This window comes from Marmota marmota, unplaced genomic scaffold (assembly GCF_001458135.2).
Source record: "Marmota marmota marmota unplaced genomic scaffold, marMar, whole genome shotgun sequence".
Lineage (NCBI taxonomy): Eukaryota > Metazoa > Chordata > Mammalia > Rodentia > Sciuridae > Marmota > Marmota marmota.
The window spans coordinates 1,368,900-1,394,311 of NW_025999897.1; the positions used below are offsets into that span (position 1 = coordinate 1,368,900).

A 25,412-nucleotide genomic window follows, 5' to 3' on the forward strand; every position below is an offset into this window, starting at 1 on the left:
GTTTCTCCATATGCATTTATTTTTGTTTAGTTTACTCGCCCACACTAGGCAACCGGTCCTCAGAACAACCCAGCGAGTGGCACTGTTCTTATCCAGTTTGCAGAAAAGGAAACGGAGGTGCAGACGGGGTAAGGCACTTGCCTAGGGTCAGTGGCAGACAGTGGCATGGGGAGGATTGACCCCGGGCTGTCTGGCCTCAAATCTGTGCTCTTTCCCACCTTTCTACCCTGCCTCTCAGATGCCCAGCCTCCCACAGAGGGCCTCTTCTGCTCTCTGGCCATGTGGCCCTTCTGTGTTCAGGCTGTGGCATGTGTCCTCCACTAACATGAGCGCAGGATGTGACCCTGGGTCAGGGTCCTGGAACTCGAGTGTCAGGTTCTAGGCTTGGGCATGACAGGAGACCTATTGGCTGAGGCCAGGGGTTCCCGCACCTCTCCAGTACCTGGGATGACGGTGATGGTTTTCAGGGCCCGCAGCACCCGGAAGGTCCTTAGAGCTGAGATGTTGCCCAAGTCCACAAACTCTGTCACGTACCTGGTGTGGGAGAGTCCAGTGGGGGTGTGTCAGAGCCCAGTGAGTGGTGGGACAGAAATCAGGGGTTCTCCCTAGGATTCTTGTGGTCAGGGTTACCACAGGGGCCTTGGGGCAGGTCAGACACCCTGAGGTTCCTATTGGGGTCCAAGTGTTGGGGAGGACAGTATAGTGGTCTTGCTGCTGGGGCATGGCTAGCTCACTCGCCCAGTGGCAAAGCCTGGGTCAGGCTGCCTTCTGTGGGTAAAGATGATGTACGAAAGGCACATCAGCAGAGAATCCAAGCCAGGCCCTGGGCAGGGCCACCCCGAGAATGGTGTAGCTCACAATCTGCACTACTGGCCAACGGCCCCTGTGGTCCACACCTCTGAGAATGCCAGCCGGTTGGCTGCCCTCCCCTCACCCTCAGGCCCTTGCTCACGCCATCGTGATGACACTGAAGTCCAGCCAGTTCCAGGGGTCACGGAGGAATGTGAAGTCATCGATGCAGAAACCCCTGGCCAGCATCTTGATGAGGGACTCAAAGGTGTAGATCCCCGTGAAGGTGTACCTGAGGGCAGAGGGCCAGCCAGGGCCAGGCACGTCACCCAGGCAGGGGTGCGTGTGGCAGTGATAGACCTCGCACAGAGGGAGGGACGCAGGCAAAATGTGTCACCCAAGGGCAGAGGACATTGGTGAGAGTGACAGTGTGCCTTCCCCCAGGGGACTTAAGGTGTTGATGAGGGTCATAGTGACAGTGTGTGCCCTCCTGGAAGACAAAATCTGTGTCACTAAGCATCCTCAGAGGTGCAGATGCCTGGGATGGGCCGTGCCAGGGCTGGGGCTCTGGGAGGGGAGACTTACTCCACGTCCTTGGACCAGGAAGGCGGGTCACTCATGGTCATGAACACACAGTTGGTCAGGATGGTGATCATGATGAACATGCTGAAGAGCGTGGGGGCAGTCAAGGAAAGTGAGAGCAGGTGGGAAGGGGAGGGAGGTGGACGAGGGTCTCCTGTCCCAGAGTGCCCCGTCTTGCCCACCCCTGGCCCCCCGCTGCTCCCACTCAGGCAGGATATGAGTGGATTAGCACCTTGATGGCGCCACGCCTGACGATGCTGAAGGGGCTCAGCATGTAGAGGGCAGGCGTGGCGGAGAAGCGGAAGATGGACTTGCCCTTGTTGAGCACGATGAAGGTCTGAGGCAGGGAAAGAGTCTGTGAGGCCAAGGGACAGACAGATGGGCAATAGACAGACAGATGGAGGGAGCCCTCCCAGGTCCCAACCTTCTTGTCACTGTAGTAGGGATCCAGGTCCTCCAAGGGGATGCCGATGACCTCCGGCGGGGGGTCCCCATAGATGAGGGGCAGGTTCTTGCCGGCCTCCAGGTCACTGCGCGGCTTCTGTTCGGGCTCCTCGATCTCCATCTGCTTGTTCCGCTGCAGCCGGGCCTCCCCCTCCGCTGCCCGCCGTTCTATGGCTGCCAGGGACTCCCGGGTGAAGGGGCGCAGGCAGTCGGGGCCGATGGGCACCAGGGTGGGCAGAGATGAGCTGGCCATCCTTGCATCCTGGGCTCAGGGGCCAGCTGGACGGTGGGCAGCCAGCTGGCTGCAGCGTGCAGCCCCGGGGTCCTGGGTGGCCACCCCTCCCTCGGTCTGGTGTCCACTCCTCACCTCCTGCCTGCCCAGGGGCTGGGCCAGGAAGGTAGGTGTGCAGGCCCTGGGATTGGGAGATGTGTCTGCAAGGCCCAGGTGCTGCTGCTGCCCAGGTGCTGGGCACAGAGCATCCCCCTGGGCCTCGCACCACACTCTCCCCAGCAGTGATGTGGCCCCCTTCAGGACTGACAGCAAACCAACAGATCCTCTTCTGCCTCAGGGACTTTTGGCCAATGCCCTCAACTGTCTCCTGGGCCTGAGCTCTGGGAACTGTGTGGCGTCAGCCTACGGGGACAGAGAGAGAACTTCAGCGGGCTGTGTCCAGTGACCTCTAGACAGGCCAGGACAAGGGGCCTGGTGAAAGTCACCTAAAGCATCTTAGAGGCCACGTGCATTGGCTGATACTGACTACCTGGAGATGTGGGTGGAAATCATACAGGGGTCACAGCCAGACTGATGGCTGTGATTGATTAGCAATGCCTGCCAGGGCAGGACCAGAATGTGGCACCTCTGCCTGTAATTACCATCCCTGGCCTAGAGAGAAGAGAGGGAGGATATCGGGGTATGGAGTCCCCTTCCTGATCTCTGTGGTATTTGGCATTAGGTTGAGGCAGGGAAGAAGAAAGAATCCAGGCCTTGCAGAGGGTCTGACAGCTCCCTCCCATGGCAGGGATTCAAATCCCTGGGCAGATAGGAGCCGATAGGGTGTGTGGGGGACATGTCAGGAGAACTAGGATGCTAACAAATTAGAGGACATACAAGAGAGCTCATGGGGACCATTTCAATGGGGCAGGGCTAGAGCTCTCAGGGACTATTTTTGGTTGGTGGCCATGAACTAGATGGGGAGAAGGGGTATCCACCAGGAAAGTCTGGGGCCTGTGGGCACTGCATAGATGTCTCCTGGGTCAGTCCTGTGCCTCTCCTGGCCCCTGGCCCCTGGCCCCTGGTGTCCAGAGCTTTGAGCCTGTTCCCTGGGGAAGAGCAGTGCCGGGTCACTTTTGGAAAATGTCCCTAGGAGAATGACAACATCAGCAGACTCTGGGGAGACCACTGCAGCCCAGTCACACACAGCCGTCACATGTACAAATCCTGGAGCTACCCCCAATGCAGGGCCTCAGGCAGACCCCCAGAGCTACACTGAGAGCAGCCGTCCCATGGTGGGTCCAGGAACTGTTGCAGTGCCCCTGTCCTGGCCTGTGGGTGTACTTCTCAGCTTGGTCAACAAATGGGGAGAACTGCCAGGGAGAGGCCAGAGCCATTGGGCAAGCTGGCCACACCCCGTGCCCAGCTCCTCAGCTGCTGCCTGCCAGGCTTCAAGGAGTCGTGTTTCCCCAGAGATGACTCTGCTCGTTCCACCCATCCTGTCCTGCAGCTGCTCACTGACCCACATGTTCCCGTGCACAGCCGACCTGAAGCCCCCTCACACAGGCCCTCACGGCCCTGCCACACACTTCCACACCTTCCTCTCCGTCACCCACCCCCCGCATGCTCACATTGACTTGTCACCACATGAGCACAGTGGCCTGCCATATGGCCTTGGAGGGATCCATTTGGCATCAATCCTCTTATCTCCCTCCCTGCCCCCATACTGGGGACGCAGCCCAGGCCGTGCACACGCTAGGCAAGTGCTGTGCCACTGAGCTGCATCCCCAGCCCGACGATCCCCTTATCTTGATACTGCTCACTTGATACTTCATAGGAGCCCTGGGGGACCACAAAACCCAGAGCCACAGGCGGGCCCCAACCCAATCCCTGAAGAAACCACCCTTACTGGAGTCATAAGACTCAGGGGACAGACCCAGTGCTTCCTCTCAGCCGACCTCCCTGAGCATCCCACACCACTCCTGCTTTTCTTCAGCGTGGACGAGGCCCAGCCCAGTGGCCACTCTGCTCCAGAAGCTCCCCCTTCCCTGCCACAGGGAGGTGCTCTTTGTACAGCACACATCTCTCCCTTCAAAATTTGCCCTTCATCCTAACTTCCTCTCCCCCGACCCTCTCACCAAGCCTGAAGCCACTTCACATGCAGATGTTTTATTATGTGAAGGGAAGAAGTATCTTCATCTGCTGCAGCCCAATTTGGGTTGGTGGATGCAGAAAGCATCACTGGCAAATCTGGTCAGTTCCCACACCTCGTGGATGTCCCTCCCCAGTATCACTGTCCTCTCTATTCTCCAGGAGTGTGACTGTTTGCGTTTACCTGTTCTTTTCAAATAGCCTCCCACAGATCCCTCCCTCCCTCCTGGTACATCTCCATCCCATCATCCGTATTTCTTTTTTTTTTTTTCTTTAACATTTATTTTTTAGTTTTCAGCGAACACAACATCTTTGTTTGTATGTGGTGCTGAGGATCGAACCCAGGGCCCTGCGCATGCCAGGTGAGCGCGCTACCGCTTGAGCCACATCCCCAGCCCCCATCATCTGTATTTCTAAAACCACAAATCTGATCCCTCCCCACCTGTCCGTCCCCTCTCTCTCACCCACACACACCCCTCACTTAAGTCCTCCAGTGGCTTCCTGCCTCCATATGGCTCCTCCATGATCCCTCCCTGGGCGTCCAACCCTTTCCCCACCTGGGCCCACCTCTGGCCTGTACTGCTTCCATTTTCACAAAGGGGCCAAGGGCTTCCCATCGCTGCCCCTGTGGTGCCTCTGCTTGTGATCTGCTGGCCTCCTGAACACCTGTCCTGTCTCCATGGAGAGCTGCAGTTTGTCTTTCCAGACTCAACCTACACAAGAACCACTTCCTCCAGGAAGCCCTCCCTGGGCACCCTGGATGGCTGGATCCCTACCCTTGTCGGTACCACAGCTTGCCTAGTGCTCAATAAAGGAAACCACCCTAACCGATGAACTGATGAACGATGAAGTTAGCGGCACTCTTCCTCTGAGCCCCTTTCTCCTTTAAAGTCACCCTGAACCCAAACTGCAACCAGAAACCACATCTCCTCCGATATCCCTGCTCTTCCCTCTCCCCACTGGCTCAGCTGGTGGCTCAGGGGCCTGGTTGCTGTGACCCTTGGGCTTCCTGGTACCTTCAGTCCTTTGGTCCTGCCCTGTCCCCCCTGCAGCAGACCCTTCCGGCTCACTTTCCCCCTCGCCCAGTCTTACAAACGCCCCAAGGCCCAGGCCTCCTGTCTCCTCATCACACCAAGGAACCCAACCTGCACCTTCCAGCTGTGCTCTCTGAGTGGCCCCTAAGCAGCTGGATATGGCCAAAGACGCCAGGGGCTGGGCTCACAGAGAAACTGTGGGTACGCACTCCGGCTTTGCTCTCAATCCTGCCAGCCCTGTGAGTGCAGAATTTTCTACTAGTCTCATCTTTCCACTTTTTTTTTTTTTTTGGAAAACAGATATTTTGTGTCTCTTATTTCCTCAAACTATCACATTCCCATGGTACTCTGGGTGACCACCTGGCCCCGGCCTTCACTGAGAACGTGGGAGCGTCGAATACCACCCCGTCTACACAACCCCACCCCTTCTCCCTCTATCCTGTCGTAATAGAAGGATAAGAAAAACCCAAAGCCAAGTCTTCCCCTTGGGCTCAGACCCCTGCCCTTCCCCAGGTCCTCATCCTCCAGTGACCTTTTCTCTTGACCACTCGTCAACGTCTTCCCACTAGGAGCAAGCACTAGTGTCACCCACGACCGAGCACCCGCCACCCTCACACCCCCTTTATCTCTTGCGCTATTTTTTCTGTTCCTGTTCACTGAAAATTTTCTTGGAAAGTGTCTACCCCAGCTGTCTCTACTTGCTTACCTTTCGGCCACTCAGCCCATTCCAACCGGCTTTCGTTTCCCCCGCTCAACTGAGACGTCTTTTGTCAAATCACTAACGCCCTCCCCGCTGCCACGTCCTGCGCTTGCGTTTCTGTCTTCACCTTCCTCGGCCTCTCAGAAGCCTTCAACCTAGTTGGCCACAGCCCCCCTTTCTGGAACATTCCATGCTCTCAGCCTCCATGGAATCACGCTCATGTCTTCTTCTTCTACCCCTCTGGCTGCTCCGTATCAGTGTCCTTTGCTTGGCTCTCTCTCTCTTTACCTAATCTCTAGAGTTTCTCGGGGCATGATCTTTGCCAGGTGGAAGCGTTCCTGTAACTGTGTCCGCTCCTCTGGACTCCACACTGATAGAGTCCACTGTCTCCTGGACGGCTAGCCAAGAGGAACCCTGACTGGGATGAAGCATTTGTGTCCTTGCATGGTTCCACCCAAAGCCAGGGAACGGCACGGCCCCCAAACAGTTGGGGGGTCAAAAACCAAGGTGTCTCCTGAGTTCTCCTTTTCTCTTACTGTCTGTGTCCAACCTGCTCAAAATTCTATTAATGTCATCTCCAAAAGGTATCTGAACTCCACCTTTGTCCAGCCCCTGACCCGCCCACCATAATCCCCCGCAGTGGCCAGTTTCCTCCTCCCTGCCTTTCCCATCGCCACGTCGAATCGGTCCCATAAAGAAGCCACTGATCTCTTAATAACAAAACGTGGGTTCCTTCCGCCCACCCTCTCTGTGTTGTTTCTCCTGTTAAAATCCCCTGATTATTTCCCATTGCACTTAAAATACAACCAAAGCTTCCTGCAGTGGCCCAGGAGCCCCTGTGGATCTAGCTCCTTCTCACCTCCCCATCTCTGTTTCCTGACGTCTCCTTGGTCACTCTGCACTAGTCCCAAGGCCAGCTTCTTGACCACAGGGCTTGTGCCCGCCTTTGGGCCTATCCCCAGCTCCTTGGTCTCTCGGAAGCTCTGCCCTGCCCTTTTCATATGTAAGTTCCTTCTTAGCCCCTTGGTCTAGATTCAAGTGTCCCCTATTCCAAGTGACTTTCTTCTTCCCTTACTTTCTACCACAGTCCTCTGTGTTCTCCTTACATCATGTATCATTATTCATAATTGCTTGTTTGTCTTTCCCCCCGACTAGTTTGAAACACTGCAGCTGTGTCTGTCTGGGCCCCAGCACCAGGCACCTGGTGGGCACTCAGGAAGTGTTTGTTGAATGACTAAATGAAAAGATGAGGCCTTGGATAGAGACCCTTCCAGAGACCCCACGATTCTCCTGTTGATCTGTTCATTCATCTTTCCATCCTCTTCTCATTTTGTTCATGTGCCAGACAGAGTAGGACACAAAGGTGCCCAGCCGGGTGTCCTGCCTGCAGAGGGCAGGCAGTCTGAGGCTTGGGGATCTGGGCACACATGTATGGTATGAGAAGAAGGCAAAACTTGCCCTCAAAAGGGAAGTTGGTGGTGCTGCAGGGGTTCAGGTGGGTGAGTGAGTTCAGGTGGGTGAGTGTTACTTCCAAGAAGGAGGAAAGATGTGACTTCGTTTGGGTCTCAAGGGATGAGTAACAGGAACACAGGGAAACAGAGGGAAGGACTTCCCAAGTAGAGGGAAGAGACAGAGCAAAAACAGAAGCAGGACACAGGGAACTCCCCACATGGAGCCCAGACACTGTTTGGGGTAGAGAGAGGAAGGAAGGGCAGGAGTGGGGCCAGGATCAATGTCAGGCCAAGGGGAGAGTGGCTTTATCCTGCAGCCTTGGAGAGCCCTCCCAGGGCCATAATTGGTCAGCACATATGTTTCCCTGTCCATCCTTTCCATGTGTCTCCGACAGATGGGGACAAGCTGTGTTGCTTTCAGTGGGTCAGTGGAGGTATGAAAGGACATCTAGGACATATGGTTAGTGGCTTCCTGGCAGGGGCAAAGCTCTGACAACTCTATATCGTGACATAGGCCATGTGCTGGCACACCTCCGTGAGGCTCTGGGGCCACAGTGAGTAAAGGGGGCCAGGACGAGAGCTCCAACCCTCCTCCCACCAGCCCTGGCAGCTTGCTCCCTGAGACACAGCAGGTGAGGATCTGAGGGCCCCAGGACCCTTCCCCAGTGCATTTGAGGATGTTGGAGTCCAGGACCTGCATGAGCAATGAGTCCCACCCCCTTGCTTCACCATGGGGTTCTGAAGCCCAGAGAGAGGCAGCAGCTCTCTCCAGGACACATTTGGCAAATGTTTTCTGAGAATCTGTTAAGTGCTGGACTCTGGTCTGGACCATGGCGGTGGCAAAGTCCCTGTCCTCACTGAGATTGCATTCCAGAGGGAGGAGGTAGACAGCAAATAGGGAAGCAAATAAGATAATTTTAGAGAGTGATAAAAGAAGGACAGAGCCAAGACTAAAACCCAGCTCCTCAGGAGCCAGGGCTGGAGACCATTTAGCAAGTGAAAAGTCTCATGGATCCTCCTCTGAAACGGAAGTACGGGCGGAAGTGGGTAAAGTCAGGGCTTCCTGGGGGCTGGAGTAGGTAGAGATGGGTGGGGGAGGAAGGGTTGGGAGAGGCGCAGGCTGGGCCAGCTGTCCGCAGGCAGGGAGCCGAGGGTGAGGACGCTGAAGGGCCAGGCATCTCTTCCTGGAGCAGGTCCAGCCCAGCATTGTCTTTCCCTGTTGCTCCGCCAAATCGGAACACCCAACTCCAGATATAGTCTGACCACAGAGGCCTTTTCTCCCTGGCCTGGACACCCTTTGTATCCATTCATCCCAAGGTGGCAGGCCTTCGGGCAGTCCAATCACCTGTGGAGGGTGCCATCACCCTTCTCAGCTCTGGTCTTCTTAGGTCTTCCCTGTCTGACAAACTGGATAACTCACTTTTCTCTTTTCGCTCTAAGCATACCTCGACAAAATATTAACAGATTAAACCCAACAATGTATTAAAATAATTAGATACCACGGCCAAGTGGGATGTATCTCAGGTATATAAAGCACGTTCAACATTTGAAAATTGATTAATGTAATCCATTACATCAACAGGCTACAGAAAAATCACATGACCATATCAATCGATGCAGAAAAAGCATCTGAAGAGGTCTAACGTTCAGTCATAAGATGAGGCACACCTATAATTCCAGCAACTCAGGAGACTGAGGCAGGAGGATCTCAAGTTTGAGGTCAGCCGGGACAACTTAGGGAGACTCTGACTCAAACAATAAAAAGGGGGTTGGGGTTGTAGCTCAATGGTACAGTGCTTGCCTCACATGCATGGAGCGCTAGGTTCGATTCTCAGCACCTCGAAAAAAAAATAAATAAATAAAATGAAGATATTGTGTCCATTTACAACTAAAAAATATTTTTAAAAAATAAAATGAAATAAAAAGGGGTAGGAGTGTCATTCAGTGGTAGAGCATACCTGGGCTCAATCCCCTATTTACTAAAAGGAAAAAAAAAATAGATCTAACACCCATTCAGCAAACTAGGAAGACAGAAAAACTTCATGGAGTTGATAAAGAACTTTTATCAAAAACCTTATTGCGAACATTGATTATAATAGTGAGAAACTAAGATCAAGGTGTCTCCTCTCATTACTGCTTTGACATCAGACTGGAGTCACGGCTAATGTAATAAAACAAGAAAAGGAGGGCTGGGGTTGTGGCTCAGTGGTAGAGCACTTGCCTAGCATACATGAGGCACTGGGTTCGACCTTCAGTACTGAATAAAAATCAACAAACAAAATAAAGGCATTGTGACCATTTACAGGTAAAAAAAATAAAAATAAAAAGAAAGAAAATGAAAGGTCTACTGGTTGGGAAGGAAGAAATGAGACTGTCTTTGCATGATACGATTGTACAAAATCAGAATAGACAAAAAGACTCTTGGAACCAATAATGATTATGGCAAAGTTGCAGGATACAAGGTTAATGCCAACCCAGGTGTAGGACTTTACCTTGACCTCTACTCAAGTTCCCTTTGTGACCCTTCATCTCAGGTCTTTTATGGAGGGCTGCCTGTTGGATGTTGATTTTCCCTCAGTTCAAGGCTATCTCTCACAATGATCCTAAGAGTCCAAAATTATTGATTAGTCAAAGCTCAGGATAGACCACCCCCCAAACTTGTTGCCATATAATTTCTAGAACTTTCCCTCCTGGGAGACCTATGTTTTTAGGGCGGGTTCTTCAAATATCCAGAAACCCACCCAGCTGCACTATGGCTGAAATTCCCCAAGTAGTCTCAGCCAGCCCAGGCTATAGAAGCCACCCTGGTACTCTCCTGAAAGACCAAGAACGGAAGGGATCTGCTCCTCACAGCCCTCCCTGTTCACTCTAATGCACATCCCTGGGATGAAGAGATGGTCCTACTCAAGACTCCACCCCTTCCCCTCCTGCCAATCAGGCATGTCCTTGGTCCCTAGCAGAGTTATCGTCGCTCACCGATGCCTGACATTTTTGTTTCTTTGAGAGGAAAACTACCCAGAGCTCTTAGGTGCTCAGTGGAGACCCCCTTTAAGCTCCATCTGCAGTGGGGGCTCAGACTCAGAACTTTCTGGAATACTGAAACAGATCAGACTTTTCTGTCCTGGTCATAGACAACAATGGACTATTCCCCGAATTCTTGGGTTCCCACCGTGGCCCAGCTCCAAGAGTGAAAATTCGGCCCCCGTGTTCCCCTAGTTGTCAGTCTCAAGTCACAGCCTTTTCTCAGCTGGAGCAGGTGGGTGCAGATGGGCAGTGGGTGGCTGTGTTATTCCTCGGCCAGCACTTAGGGCCTGGAGAGGAGGGAGGGCCTGTGGCCTTGGCCGGCCAGGCCTGGAGGAAGTTACCCCAGGTGGCTCTCCCCTCTTGGCCTAACACTATCCGCAGAGGAAATCTGTTCCAAGGGGCCTTGGAGAGTAGCCTGCAACTAGGAGCCTAGAGTGGAAACCCCCGGATGCTCAGGGGCCCTGAGAATTCTGGAAGCCAAATGGGGTCAGGTGGGGGACAGCTCCTGAGCCAGTGAGGGCAGCTAACGCTGATTGCTCAGTGGGGCTCAGTGGATCAGAACAAACCTATTTTTTTTTCAGTCTCCCGATGCGACCAGTCTGATAATTATTCTACCTAAGGGCTAAGACTGGTAGAGGTGGCCACACTTATTTTGCACTCACTGTGTGTCAGGGCTGGCTTCCTGTTTAGGATACATCGCATCTCCTCCCTTCACAGTCAGTCCCTTTCCTGCTGATGTCCAAGGGCTCTCTGGGAACACTGGGTGGTTTTCCCCAAACTTCTGCCTCTGCTCCTCAGCCTGACCCTCTCTCTCTACGCAGAGTGCTTCTTGTTGGCTCACGACCCTATGAAATGAAAACCTACAAGTGGGCTATGTTGGGGGTTTGTGTGCTGTGACCCCTTCTGCTAACTCCCTCACAGCTCGACTGCCTGTGCTGGATGGTTTTTTCCTCAGGAGCAAGGCTCCTGGGGAGGTTTCCTTCCCAGGTCTGAGGCTTATGACAAAGGAATTTATCTCCAGGTGTGGAGTTTCGGGCTTCCATAGGTTGGGGAGAGTCTCCTTGGAGTAGGAGAGTCCGTTCCCCCAGCCTCAAATCTTAGCACATCGACTCACACTTCTGATGTGCACAGGCCCACAAAGAAATCACGTCTGACAAAAAGGAACGGTGGACACATCCATTTGGTGCTCACAGTGTCCATGCCCTCTTCAATGTGTTTTACTTTTGTCATCCCTGCTAACAAGTGGCACAGCCAGGATTTGAACACAGCTCTCTCTCACGCCAAACCCGCGCGCCTGTTACTACAAACACGGCCTCCCTCCAATCCTTTGGGGGACTGGACTGGTCATGGCCGCCCTCCTCCAGCACAGATGTTCCCCTGGGCTGGCCTGGCCCTTGCCCAACTGTCTTCTTCAAAGGGCAGGCCAGAGTCCTCGAGCCAAGCTCCTGAAAGGTGTGGGCTCTGGTGGGCATCCAGCAGGTCCTGGCAGGACTGTCCTCAGGCCTCCTGGGGCTTTGTGTTGGCAGCTGAGGCAGGAGGGTGAGTGGCACAGAGGTCAATAGTTGGATCAAGAACCTTCCTCAAGGTATGGTTTTTATTGGCACCAACTGATTGCCACATGCACCCCCAACCTCCACTATAGATCACCAGTGTGTGTGCGCCTGCTCTCTCTCTCTCTCTCTCTCTCTCTCTCTCTCACACACACACACACACACACACACACACACACACACTCACTCATCAGCTCTATGAGTAATTTCTCAGCTGCTGGAAGGGATGAGGAGACTCCACCCAGGTCTGGGTCTACTTGCTCTCTGTTGCCTCAGATCTTTCTAAGGAGCCCCAAGCACAGTGACCTGGATACCCTAGATGCCCCCTCCCAAACAGAGGCAAGCACACATCCCTCTCCACAGGCCTGTCTGACCCCCCTCATCTGTGCTTGGACACAGAGCCGCCTCCCCTCTCCTGCCCTTGCCTCCTGACAGTGTCCTGCCTTTATCTTTTCTATCCCTACAGCGCCCCCACCCCTCACTCCACCCCACCCCTCTGCACTTCCCAGAGCCTGAGAACATCATGGCCCGCCTGGCTCCCCCTCCCCTTCACCAGCCCCATCAGGGTGGGGGTGTGGAGTTGAGAGCCCTTCCTGCTGAGGCCACTGGGAGTTGGGGTCAGGGCCATCAGGCCTCCAGCTGTACTTGAAATCTCCAGGAAAGGGTGGCAGGTTGGGCCCTCTGCTCTGACAGCTCCACCCTGACCCTCAGCCAGTGCCACGGCTAGCTGGAGAGCTTAGCCAACCCAGAAACTATCCCAGGGAGGTTTTCTCCCCCTCCTCTTTGAAGATCCTTCTACAAAATCAGGCTTGCAAACCCCAAGAAGACAAGAGTCAATGGGAGATCTTGCTAACACGTGAGCCGGGGTCTCTGACCTGCTGGCCTGCTTCACAGAGGTCACAGCAACCTCTGCGGACCTCAGGCCAAAAGGGAGGGAGTTTGCTGCCCAATTTATAAAGGACTTGCCCCAGGGAGATCAGACAGGGAGAAAACACCTCACTGCCACCCCCAGCTCTGAAGGGGGTAGAGAGCTGGGTGAGACCTAACTTCTTCTCTCATCCGCACAAGACATTTTCTTTCCAAGCCCAACAGCCTGGTGATAGCCACAGTACTATTAGTGAGTAGATATGTAGAGCTGACTACATGCCGAGAACTTAATGCTCATCACGATTCTGTTATCACCCCATTCGACAGATGAGGAAACCGAGGCATGGAGAAAGAGGTAACTTGCCAGATGAAGATGATGTAGTAAACTGGGATTAGCAGGTCAGCCCTCTTTAAAGAGACCCTGACTGACTCTTTTTTTTTTTTTTTTTTTTTTTAGGAGTGGCTACCAGGGATTGAACTCAGGGGCACTTTACCACTGAGCCACATCCCCAACACTTTTTTTGTGTTTTATTTAGAGACAGGGCCTCACTGAGTTGCTTAGAGCCTGGCTTTTGCTGAGGCTGGCTTTGAACTCACCATCCTCCTGCCTCAGCCTCCCGAGTCACTGGGATTACAAGCACCACTGTGCCTGACTCTGACTGGTTCTTACTACTAGGCTGTGTGTCCTACCTCTGTCTAAACTAGACCATGACCTTCTAGCACCTTTGGGGTGGGTGAGGGTGCAGAGTTTCACAAACCGGTTCAGAAGCACAGCGGGGACCAGTGACTATTGGGGGTCCGCCCTTTTGTCCTATGCTAGGGCTCCTGGCAGAGGGCCCTCTGAGGGGGTTATGGCCCCCTGCTTCCCTACCCTGCTGCCCTTTGGTTCCTGGAGCCCCTCATTCCTCCTGCTACTCCACCCCCCAACACGGGCTGTTGACTGAAAACGGCAGGGAATAAAAATAGCCATTGCTGATGAAGCAGAACGGGCGGCACACGGGAAAGGCTGGGCAGGGGCAACAGAGGCAAAGGGAACCCGGGTCCCCCAGCCCCAATTAACAGGTCATGATGGAGCCACAGGGAGACCTGGCTTGTCCCTGCCGTTGCTGGACTGGGGACCCCTCCAGAAGTCACCAGAATTACTCAGAGACCCGGTACCTGCCCCAGCCCTCAGGCTGCCCCTAACTACCCACTGCCCCTGAGTCTCAGGAGTGACCTGTGTCCCCACCCAGCCCTGCTCAGAGTTAGCTTCCTCCCAAGGAGCAGGGCCGTTGGCCACTGTGGACAGAATTCTGGTGGCTTTAGCCATGAGCTCCAGGTACATGACATAACCCCCTGAACCTGCGGGCCTCCTATAAGAGGGGTCAGGGATTGACAGTTTGTATAGCCTGTGGAGTGGCCATTGACACCCACCGTCCTCCACCCCCTCCCATCTCCTACCTGGTCTCTGAGGCCTTAAGGGCAGGTTTTTCACCTGGTGAGTACCTTGCTACTCTCTGAGTTCCAGTTCCCTCCCTCCTCTGGCTCTGCCTTCTTCTGGAATCTTCTCTAAATGCCCACCCCCTATATTATTCCAACTCCTCCTTGACATTGTCCACACTTCCTCCCTGTTCTGGTGGCCAGAGTTGCCCCCAAAGGCAAGACCTGGTCAGAACCACCCACCATCTGAGAACCAAGCCTTGGGCATACAACTCAGGGCTCCCTGGGCCTGGCCTGGGACAGGGCAGAGACCCTGGTGAGGGAAGCCAGCTGAGCAGACCAGCCTTGGCTGGGGAGGTGATCCCTGGTCCTGAGCCCCCTCCCTGCCTGTTTCCAATCAGAAATTACAAGCAGGACCAGGCTGGACGAGGGGCTGCCTAGGAAGTACCTCATTTACTTCCCCAAACTCCTTAAGATCCTTGAACAATTCCTTGAGGGATGCCTGGGGTGGAACTGGGAGTGGGCTCCTGAGGAGCCCTATGGGCAGGGCTCAGGGCCTGTGTGCCATGTGGTCTGGGGCCTGTGTGGGGTCCCCTTCGCCTGGACACCCTGCCTGACATGGTAGGTTCCAAACACCCTTGTGTATGTTTATCCTTCAACCTCATCCCACACAGGTGATGTGGCTCCAAACACCCATGCAGTGACCTCACACCACTGCCACACAGGGTGAGGATGCTGGCCATGACCAGGGGACTTGGGGATGCTGCCAGGAGAGTCTTAAGGGTCTAGGAGAACCAGCCTTCCCTGCCTTCCCCTTCTACCCTCCACACCTGACTCCAGCCTCTGCCACTACTGGGGTCTTCTTGGCTCAAGTCAGACAACTGGGACACAGTCACCCTCTGCCTCTGTCACAGATGAGTGATGGCAACTGTAACTCTGGACTCCACCCCATCTCTCTGAAGTTCGGCTCCTTCCTGTCTCTCCAGACTGGCTACCCGCCTCAACCTGGCTCCCCAGTATGGCTGAATTAAATGGCCTCCTAGTACCTTCTACCTCTAGCGCTCCCAGGCTCTGCTGGCTGATTTAGTTTTGTGCCGGTGACTGTTGCAAGAGGTCTGGGTAGAGGTCCCCGTATGTGTAGGGTCCTCACCTGGGTGTCACCCCCCACAGCACCCTCAGACATAGCCTGGCCCCCTGCTCTGACCCCAGACCTCAGCGGGGGGTGAGGTGACTGGACTTGGGGATTGACGGGGCAATGGAGTGGGGAGGGGGCTCGGGCCTCCCGCTCACACAAAGTGATTCTTTAGAAGTCTCCCGTGGCCCTCTAGATTTCCAGATCCTTCTCGCAAGTGGGCCCTCTGGCATGCAGCAACACTTGGCACCCCGCCACTCTTGAGCTCCTGCATCTCCAAACTGTCCCCAACTCAGCTGGGGCTCAGACCGTTCCACCCTCTCCACCAGCCACTGCCCACCCTTTACCCCAGTGCCCTGCTCTGCCAGCAGAGGGAGGGGCTGTAGCCTGCCAAGCACTGCCCCCTGACCCCATGCTTGAGCCCTATGTGCCCTCTTGAATCCTCCCAGGGCTCTCCTAGCCCCCCAGAGTCCCCTTGGTGCTATGGCCCTATCTTCCTGCCACTCCTCTGGTCCCCTCCTCTGGTCCCCTCCTCTGGTCCCCTCCTCTTCCCAGGGCTCAGCTTCTTCAGGAAAAAAAGCCCCAGAGCTGAGTGGGCTGGAGGAGGGCGGGGACGGTGGGCAGAGCCCAGCCCATCGCTGGCGGCACAGCCTGGGATGTGTCCTCTGCTGGCATCTCACAGATTCCTGTTTCAGCAAAGGAGCCGCCGCCACCCGCCACCCCCACCCGGCCTCCTGACGCTCTCCCCGCACCCTGCTTCTGAGCCCCTGCACACAGACTCGGCAAAGTCACTGTCTTGACTGTCCTACTCTCTTCTGAAGAAACTGAAGCCTTGTCCCTGTCCCTTGGGTCACTCTGTGCCTGTTCTAAGCCAAGCTTTAGCCACGGGGCTTTTGTCACCAGAGCAAGGACCCTCGCTGAGGGTGACGACAGCCAGCCAGGCAGGGGCAGAGAGAACCAATGACGGACAGAGAGAGGCAAGTTTGGGGACAAAGAAAGGGTCAAGGAAGAAGGAGATTCGGCAGAGCAGCCGGGCAGAGTAGGGCCTGGGCACAGGCAGCAGAGCCCGGTGTGGGCAGGAGGTCAGCGGTGCCAGAGCAAAGTGGAGACTTTCTTGGAGCCAGGCTGGGGCTGGGGCCAGGGTGGCCTGTCGCTGGGGGTGCCGACCCTGGGGTCCCTGGTTGGGCTGGAGTGGAGGGGCGCGGTACTCACTGTTGGACGGAAGCGAAGTGGCGACTGACAAGCCCGCAGCGCCGTGCCCACCTCGGGCTGGGGCTGGAACTCTGGGGGACTTGGCTGGGGGGCCGGGCCGGCAAGGACAGCTGCTGCCGCTGATGTCACAGGGTCATGAGTGAAACCTGAGGACTGGGCCAATCTTCAGGTGGGAGCCTCAGCCACACTTCCCTCGCGGGTGTGCTGTGGGCTCAGCCAGGGAGTGCCTGGGCTCTGGGGCCACCCTGCCCTGGGAGTGGCAGCGGTGACACACTCGCCCCCTCACACACACACACACACACACACAGGGGACACACTATGAGCCCCCATGCTCAGGTCCTCTCCCCAACCTTGACAATCAGGGCTCGTCTTCACACTTGAGTCTCTTTTCACACTCACCCCCGGGGCGCTCCTTGGCATGGACTGGCTCACACTCACACACTCACACTCACTGTGGAACACACTCGTGTGCCCCCAGCTGCACTCCCAGCACGAGCCCCTTTCATAATCCGCACAAACCTTTCCACTACTGTCACACCCCTTCACACACGCCTTCAACTCACACACACAAACATTCCCAGGCTCACATCAGGCTTGTGCAAAAGAATATGCTTGTACACGCGTAGTCATATGTGCTCATGGGAACATTCATGCCCAGAGGAACCCAAAAGCAGCATATCATGGACAAGAGGATTTTATCCAGTGTGTATCTGTGCTTGTGTGGTCCTATATTTTCACACATGTGACTTATCCCGGCAGCGGTCTGTGCCAAAATACATGCTCCAATTCCTAGGAACACGGGGCCACCTATCATGCTCACTAGATTTGTATCCAGTGTACGCATGTCTGCACACCCACACCCGTATGGGCACACACACATGCACATTCACAGCCGGCCGTTTAGCCTGACCACTCAGTGGTCTCAGGGGCGTTTTTTTGCTCCTCCACCCCCACCTCACTGGCTGGACATCTGTCCCCCAGAGCCTGGGGAGAGGGTGTGGTGGGAGGAGGGAGGAGGTTGGCTCAGAGCCCCCACCCACTCTGCGGCTATGGTGGCCCCTAGTGGAGCTGTTGGGAAGTGCCCCAGCTCACTGGGGCTCCTAGGCTTCTTGGAGTCCTGGCCCCTCGTGCCCTCCCCCTTCTCCCCGTCCTGGGCTCCTCACTGCCTCCATCTTTTCTGGCAGCCCAGAGCTCTGGCTGTTGCCTTGGGTCTCCAGTGAGCTGAGCCCTGTGTGGTGCCCTTTCAGAGGGGCTCAGGGCAGCCTGGTGAGCAGGCACCCCAGCTCTGGGGTTGGGCCCCGTCTTCCCAGCCACTCTGCTCCCGCTCTCTGGATGTTGTCTTGGTCACCATGGAGCCCCTCCTTGGGGGCCAGGCCTGGCTGTGGCTGAGCACTTTTTGCCAGGCCTGGGATTTCCCACATCTCACCCCTGCCCAGGGGCCCACCATGGACCCCTTTGGAGTCACCGACACCCTGAGAGATGGGTTTTCTAAACCTAGGTGTGGGTGTGAGTGCTGGTGTCCTCTATGCACGGTTCTTGATCCTGGTTGCTTGCTGGACTTTCTGACAAGCAGTGTACACTTCGTTTTATTGCAACCGTAACCTGGATGTCCCCACCCCAGTCCCTCGGACATTCTTCTGCTTGTAGCATCCAGAGGAAAAGCCCGCATTTCTTTCCAAACCCTTCCAAACTGTCTCCCCAGAGCTTTTCCTCAGGGTCCCTCTCATCAATCACTCCCAGCCCTGCTCTGACTTCAGCTCACTTTGCTGATGGTCACTGCCTGGGAACTGGTCACCATCCCCCTGATGGGACACTGATCCCTGCCTGTGGGCACTGGAAGTGGGTGGGAGCCAGCTACCATGTCCCCTCATGGTTCTGCCCCTTTGGTCTCTGTCTTGCCTCGGCCCAAAGTTCTATGGAATAAAATGTTCTTTGACAAAGGTTTGGAGTAGCTGCAGGGAATTACCACCTCGGAGGGGTCGGGGCTGCTATAGTTGGTTATATGGGTTGTACTGCTCCGGGCACCAATCACATTTGAGGTCACCATAGATTAGTTTATTTACCATGATAATTTTCAGGCAGATGGTAGTACAAATGTCTCAGGGAAGGCGTTAATTTTTCTAATTTGCACAAAGTGTCATTTGGATTGGGATGGGGTCGATTGGAAATCAAAACTCTTTGTTAAATATGACTTTATTTCATAGCCCAGGGGGAAAGAATTGCACTCTCTCTTGGGAACGGTATTCCTCCTTTCTTTAGGTATCTGATTCTCCCCTACTCCAAATATGTCATTCTGGGGGGCTGCTGATTTCACCCTACCCTTGACTCAGGGATGGAGATGCCACCTGTTGGGAGTCTCCCTGAGAATTCCCCGGGCCTTTGAGACATGGCAGCGGGCAAATTGCCAGTGGGCGGATAACAAGTTGTTTTGAAAATTCACTAATTGGTCCTCCCGTCTTCCATACTTGTGAACAGTTCGTGATCCCCTTGAATCTTATGCAGGGCGGACGTGCGAGCGTGATGACCTGATCTTTACTATGATTGGCCCCGGGAGCTTCCTGGTTTAAGATAACTGACTCTCACTTTCTATATAAGCTAGCACCAGCTTGCAATAAGGTGCTTCATCTTTGTCACTGCTATCTGTGTGTGTGCATTTTAATCTCCGACGACAAACCTTGGCCTTTCACCGCTCATGTCTGGCCAGTCCTCTTGCCCATAGTGGTTGGTCCAAAAGCTGGATGTGTGAATCAAGATGAACCAGAATCCTTCCCTGGGTTTTGTATGCATCTGGATTTAAAAAAACAAAACACTCTGGAAGTCTAAATTTGTCAGAAGTAACTGAAGTAAATCTGAAAGTGGTGTCTCCCACCTGTGGAAGAAAGAGAAGGACAGGTCCAGGGGAGGGAAGAAGAAAGTCCATTATCTGCCCTGAGTCATTTGATTTCCCAGGACCTTCAGCAGGATACTCCCTCATGGTTGGTACCCCCACTCAACTCCAGGGGTCCTGGGAGGGGAGAGCTCTGGAACTCCATCCCATAGTGCAATTCCAATGGGGTAGGACCTGGAAGCCTGGTCCCTGTTTTACCTCCCTTTTGTTGCTGTAAACAAAAGACCCAACAACAATGAGAGGAGGAAGAGTTTACTTTGGCTCATGGTTTCAGAGGTCTCAGTTCACAGATGACTGCCTCTCCTGCTCTGAGCCTGAGGTAAGGCAGAACATCATGGCAAAAGGAAAGCAGCTCGGGACATGGCCCCCATGAAGTACCGAGGGCTCCACTCATCAGGAACAATATATGTACCCCAAAGGTGTGCCCCTGTGCCCTACCTCCTCCAGCCATGACTTATCTGCCTACAGTCCCAGTTAATTCATATCAGTGGATTAATGCACTGATTAGGTTACAACTCTCATAACCTAATCATTTCACCTCTAAGTATTCGTGCATTGTCTCACATATGTGTTTTGGGAGGACAATACATATCCAAACCATAACATTCCAACTCTGGCCCCTGAAAGTTTATGCCCATCTCATAATTCAAAATGTATTTAGTCCATTTTGATGATTCCCCATAGTCTTAGCAGTTCCAGCATTACCAAAGATACCACGTCCAAAATCTCTTCTGAGACTCAAGGCAAACTCTTAGCTCTTTCCCCCAGTGAAGATCAAAAACAAATTACATGTATCCAATACATAATGGCACACAGTAAACATGTCCATTCTGCAAGGGAGAAATGGGGGCATGGAAAGAAGGAATGGGACCAGAGCAAGACCAATATCCAGTTAGGCGAACAAGTCCTGTAGCTCTGTGCCTAGCATCCGGGGCACATGGCACTGTGATGTTCTCTCCAAAGGGCTTGCTTAGCTCTTCCCCTGTGGCCTTGCTGGTTGCAGCTCACACAGCCTCTTTCTAGGCTTGTTTCTGCTGGATTCCTGCAGCTTTCCTGGACATCTCTTAAGCTCGGGGGTCTCCACTGAAGTTCTGGCTTCCTTCTCACATTTTTATGCGTCACCTCTCAAGGGCAGCCACTGGGACTCTGACCCTGCTACACTTTGCCTGGCCTCCTAGGCCTTCCTTTGAAATCTTGGTGGAAACCTCCGAGACCCCCTAACTCCAGCATCCTGCATCCCTGCAGAACCAGTACCATGTGGTTGACACCAATGTCTACCACCATCTTGAGCAGTAGGCTGCCTCTCGGGACCATGGTCACAGCAACCTCTGAGTACCTGAGCAACTGAGCACAATGAAATAACTTCCTCGGCTTTCCCCTTCCCAGGTAAGAAGGGTGTCCCCATGGTCTCTTCTCAAAGGAATTTTTACTTTTACATCCTTCAGCCTGAGATGGTTGTGGGCTTGCCAGTTTCTGAGATGCCCCTGAGCCATCTTTCCTGTTGTTTCTGGGGAAGGTACTTTGTTTTTAGTGGCTGTAATCTCTTTAACAACCATGCCTGGTTTCATTTCACTTTTCTGGCCAAAAAATGCAAGTTTTTCAAAATTTTCTGCTCCTGATTATCATAGTAAACTTGGTTAAAAGCTGTGAATGATATCATGCCACTTTCTAAATGGCGTGCTGGCTTGAAGTTTTCTCTGCCAGTTTAATTAGTTCATCACCTTTGAATTCAGCCTCACAGAGGTCTCAGGATGTGGGCAAAATGTAGACAACTTTTTTTTTTTTGCCAGGATGTAACATGAATGGCCTCTAGCCCTGTTTCCAGTACAGTCCTCCTTCTCCCCTGAGGCCCCATGAAGCCCAGGCTTTTTTTTTTTTTTACTTTTAAAACAGCACGAATTTATTTCCTCAGAAAGAACATGTTCAACCTTTAAATGAGATATATAAACAAAGAATGTCCTGATGTTAAAGGCTCTTTGACATTAAACATTTAAATTCCAACATAGAAATGTCCATGCAATGGTGAAAAAAATAAGAAATCGATGACATTTCTCAGACAAAATGAAAACTGGAAGGAAATTATAATTCTAGATGAGCATATCAAAAAGTTTTATGGCATATTCTGTAGACTGTCCCTTTCCACCTCTATGAACAGCTGTTGCTTCCTATCTTGCCTTTCCTACAGACACTATAAAAGGTAAAACTTAAAACCCCTGGTCTCCCAGATTGATAGGAGGAAGATCAAGAGCACAGAGGGGAAGGAAGTCTGGGTTCTGAGGACACCACTGGGAGACTGAATCAGTTCTAGGACTGCCTCCCTCTGAATACCTTATGTGAACAATACTAATTTAAAACTGTTAAGAAAACAGGGGTAGAAAAAAATTAGAGTTCCATATCAAGTTATAGTTATCCATCAAACATGAGAGTAGGATAAAGATATTGTGTGTGTGTGTGTGTGTGTGTGTGTGTGTGTGGTTTGCTGGGGATTGAACCCAGAGCCTTGTGCATGTGAGACAAGCACTCTACCAACTGAACTATACCCTCAACCTCTAGAATAAAGGCATTTTAAAATATAAGATATCATAAAAATTTACCACCCCTGAATTCATTCTTAGGAAACTACAGATAGATGTGCTCTACCAAACTGAGATGGTTAAGCCAGAAATTGAATTTTGAGAGACCCTAGCAAACAGGGACTGACACAAGAAAATAGGTAGAAGTTCAGAGTATCAGCACCAAAGGCCAGTTCCAGGAAAACTGTGCAGCAGACCTTAAAAATATCATCACTCCCTCCATCAGCGGGTTGTGACATGGGTTCTTCAATTTCTTTTTCCAGTTCTGTATACCTTGATTTATCTTTCTGTAATAACATCATTTACTTCTTGGCAAACTTGAGGAGATCTCCCTTGGGCAATATTTAGGAAGCCTGCTACTCAAGTATTCTCTTCACCTTAGATATCCTGGTCCCAGCGAGACCACCCCAACCTGAACAATCACCAAGTGCCTATTAGACTAAATCACATATGCATACTTGGTCAGCTTTTTTGCCTCTGTAAACAAAAGACCTGAAAAGAACAGTTTTTGAGGAGGAAAAGTTGATTTGGCGCTCACAGTTTCAGAGGTCTCAGTCCATAGAGGGCCGACTCCATCGGTCTAGGCCCAAGGTGAGGCAGAACATCATGGTGGAAGGGAGGGGAGGAAGAAGGCGGCTCAGGACATGGCAATCAGGAAGCAGAGACAGCTCCATCACCAGGGACAGAATATAAACCCCAAAGGCACACGCTCCCAGTGACACATCTCCTCCAACCTCTCCTTACCTGCCTATAGATACCACCAAGTTAATCCATATCCTTTGATTAGTTTGCTGATTCAAGTTCTCAAAACCCACCTCTTAAAGTTTTTCTGCATTGTCTCACACATGAGCCTTTGGGGGGCACCTCATATCTAAACCATAACACATACCTCATAAGGACAACCATAATTTGTAGAAATAGCGTAGTTAGAGTTTCTAAGCAGAAAATGGAATTCCTTCACTCTTGTGTTTTCAAGATTCCTTCTTTAGTATGTTTTCTATGCCAGCCGCATAATTTTACAGAGCAATATATATTTTCTTTCCTTCAATCCTTATGTTCTAGCTCCATCCAATTTGTGTATCTAAGTATTGGGTATGAGAAAAAAACTCCTTGCTTGCTTGGTGCTCTCTCTGTGTTCCCTCACCTATACTCAAAATAAGCATTGAAATTTGTAATCAGAATCTTAGGAACTTTTTCCTCTCTATTTGCATCTCAGGAGGAGAGGAGGTAACTTGTTTTTTTTTTTTTGGAGGTCCATACTTTGGGTAGATTGCCTTCATTTATTCAACCATTCCCCTATAATTGGACTTTGAGTAATGTTCAATTTTTAACTCTTAAAAATAACACTGTGATGAACACATTTGAGTGTAAATTTTTTCCATGTTTAGCTTATTCCCAGAAATAGATTTACCAAGGCAATAGGCAGAACAAATTGTCTTGGGACGCTGAATTTTGGTACAAATTGTTTTGGGTCACACACACACACACAAACACAAAAACAAAAATAAAAAAAAAATCCAAAGATATAAAATAGAGTTCTCACTGATGGAAAAAAAAATTAAAAGGAAATAGGTGGAGTGGCCAATGTCTGAAAGAAAATAATAGTAGTCAAGGAAGTAGCTGGTGAGTCACCTCCCCTGCTCTGGGGGGCTGATGTTAAGTCTCCTCAGGTGAAGAACTCAGCAGATCTGCCTGTGCATTCCTTCTTTCGAGCAGCAAACGCTTTGGTTTTCCTATGATAAAGAACTTGAACACTACAAGCCAGACACTTTTCACCTTAGCCTTGTTTTCCAAAATACAAGTTCCCTGTACAAGTTAACTGGCAGTTTTACATCTGAGGAACGGGAATGATCCCTCCTCCCACCTGCTTTCCACAGCCACCTCCAGCAGGCTCCGGGCTCCTTTCTGAGGGATGAAGGCATGGCCATGACTTTTTTCTGCCTGTCTCCAGTTTGAAGTGCCTTCTCTCTCCCAAGCTGCTTGATCCCATCTGAGGGCCACCTTGCTCAGATCTCCATCCCCCAGTTATAGAATTCTCTCTTTTTCATTATCTCTTCTTGCATAAGTCACCTACAGGGACTTTCCACGGTGCTGTAGTTCTGCTTTCTTTTCAAGGGTCTGTTCACACTTCCCCACGGTGGGTGCTGGGACCAAGGAGCGTACCAGGACACCACCTCCAGTTTTCAGATAGGCCTCTTCACCCACAGTCACTTCCCTGTTCAAGGTCTGTTGGGGGTACAGTGCTCGGCTTTGGAATGAAAATAGAGATGGAGCATGCTTCTCTCGTGTGGGCCTGTGACCACAGCTTGTTGGTGGTTCTGCATCGATAAAACCAACAAGACAAATAATGCACTGTCCACTGGCCCCCTCCTTTGGAGACAAGACTAAGAAACAAAGGAGGAAGGTGGAAATGGTCTTTCTGGGTCTAGACTCCAGGACTGCTAGGAAGGGAGCAGAACAGAAGTGGGGGGGTGGGGGAAGGGCACCTCATAGGGTGCTAATCCCAGCTTCCTGTCCGGATTTTCCTTGACTGCTGCTCAGGGCCTATCTTAGGATGGTCACAGCTGCCGAAATAGATCTCCCGCCTCACCTGTTCTTAAGCAATGGAGACCTTGCTAACTTCCTGTCAGAACAATGCATGTTCCAGTATATGGGACAGGACTGGGGACCGCTTATCCACCTCAGAGGGGTAGCAACTCACACTGGCCAGAAATCAGGGAGAAAACAAAGGAGAGATAAGCATCTGGCCACCCTTTTTGGCCCCAGCCCCAGCTTCTTTTGCGAATCAGGTCAGTGTTTCCTTCCTGGTCATCTTCAGAAACCACTCTGTCTGCAGAGGGCCCCTCTTCTGATTGACAGAGGGGCTGTCTAGCTCAGCAGACCCTCACTCCAAGCTTGCACACACAACATTCTCTATTCCTGCTGAACTCATCAGTTGAGTTTGAACTCTGGGACCAGCAAACCAAGGCTACCCAGCTACTCCTTCATTCATTCAACAAACATAGGCCCACTCCCGTCTAGTAGCGAGGGTGAGGAAGGCCACAAGATAAAGGGAGATTTAAGACCCGAAGTCTTGGGAGCCCTGGCCTGAAGGAAGGGCCTCCTGGAGGCCAGACCGACAGCGGTAGGACCCCACGTCCTTCTGGGAGGAGGAGAGGAGGGCTGAGGGCAAGTCGCCCAGGGCAACAGGGGCCGGGGCCTGGGCCTGGGCGGGCCGGCGCAGGAGTGGAAGTCCTCCTCCCTTGGCGTCGCTAGCGTTGCCATGGTAACCCTGACCCGCAGACGCTGGCCATGGCTTCTGGGCCAGGCGGGAGCTGGGGTAGCGCCCCACCACGAAGTGAAGACCCTACGGTGAGGGCTGAGCCTGGGAGCGGAGCCTGACTTGC

General features: G+C 52.7%; 3 protein-coding genes across 4 annotated transcripts in view; 1 reads left to right on the forward strand and 2 right to left on the reverse strand.

Annotated features, from left to right (window-relative positions):
- Window positions 1-16,644, reverse strand: part of Scn4a (sodium voltage-gated channel alpha subunit 4) — a 43,197-nt gene extending 26,553 nt beyond the window's left edge. Inside the window, exons 1-6 of the mRNA XM_015504816.2 lie at window positions 16,567-16,644; window positions 1,796-2,449; window positions 1,590-1,708; window positions 1,375-1,464; window positions 953-1,081; window positions 443-534 (exon numbers count right to left, since the gene is read on the reverse strand). Coding sequence (XP_015360302.1) covers window positions 443-534; window positions 953-1,081; window positions 1,375-1,464; window positions 1,590-1,708; window positions 1,796-2,068 — 703 coding nt within the window. The 5' untranslated portion in view covers window positions 2,069-2,449; window positions 16,567-16,644. The remainder of the gene's footprint in view (window positions 1-442; window positions 535-952; window positions 1,082-1,374; window positions 1,465-1,589; window positions 1,709-1,795; window positions 2,450-16,566) is intronic.
- A 1,955-nt stretch (window positions 16,645-18,599) lies between these two features.
- Window positions 18,600-25,412, reverse strand: part of Icam2 (intercellular adhesion molecule 2) — a 25,818-nt gene continuing 19,005 nt past the window's right edge. Inside the window, exon 4 of the mRNA XM_048798154.1 lies at window positions 18,600-19,353. Coding sequence (XP_048654111.1) covers window positions 19,250-19,353 — 104 coding nt within the window. The 3' untranslated portion in view covers window positions 18,600-19,249. The remainder of the gene's footprint in view (window positions 19,354-25,412) is intronic.
- Window positions 25,223-25,412, forward strand: part of Prr29 (proline rich 29) — a 2,210-nt gene continuing 2,020 nt past the window's right edge. Inside the window, exon 1 of one of the 2 annotated variants that reach the window (XM_048798157.1) lies at window positions 25,223-25,377. In XM_048798157.1, the coding sequence (XP_048654114.1) occupies window positions 25,318-25,377 (60 nt within the window). In that variant the 5' untranslated portion in view covers window positions 25,223-25,317. The remainder of the gene's footprint in view (window positions 25,378-25,412) is intronic. The other variant, XM_015504768.2, reaches the window with a different exon arrangement.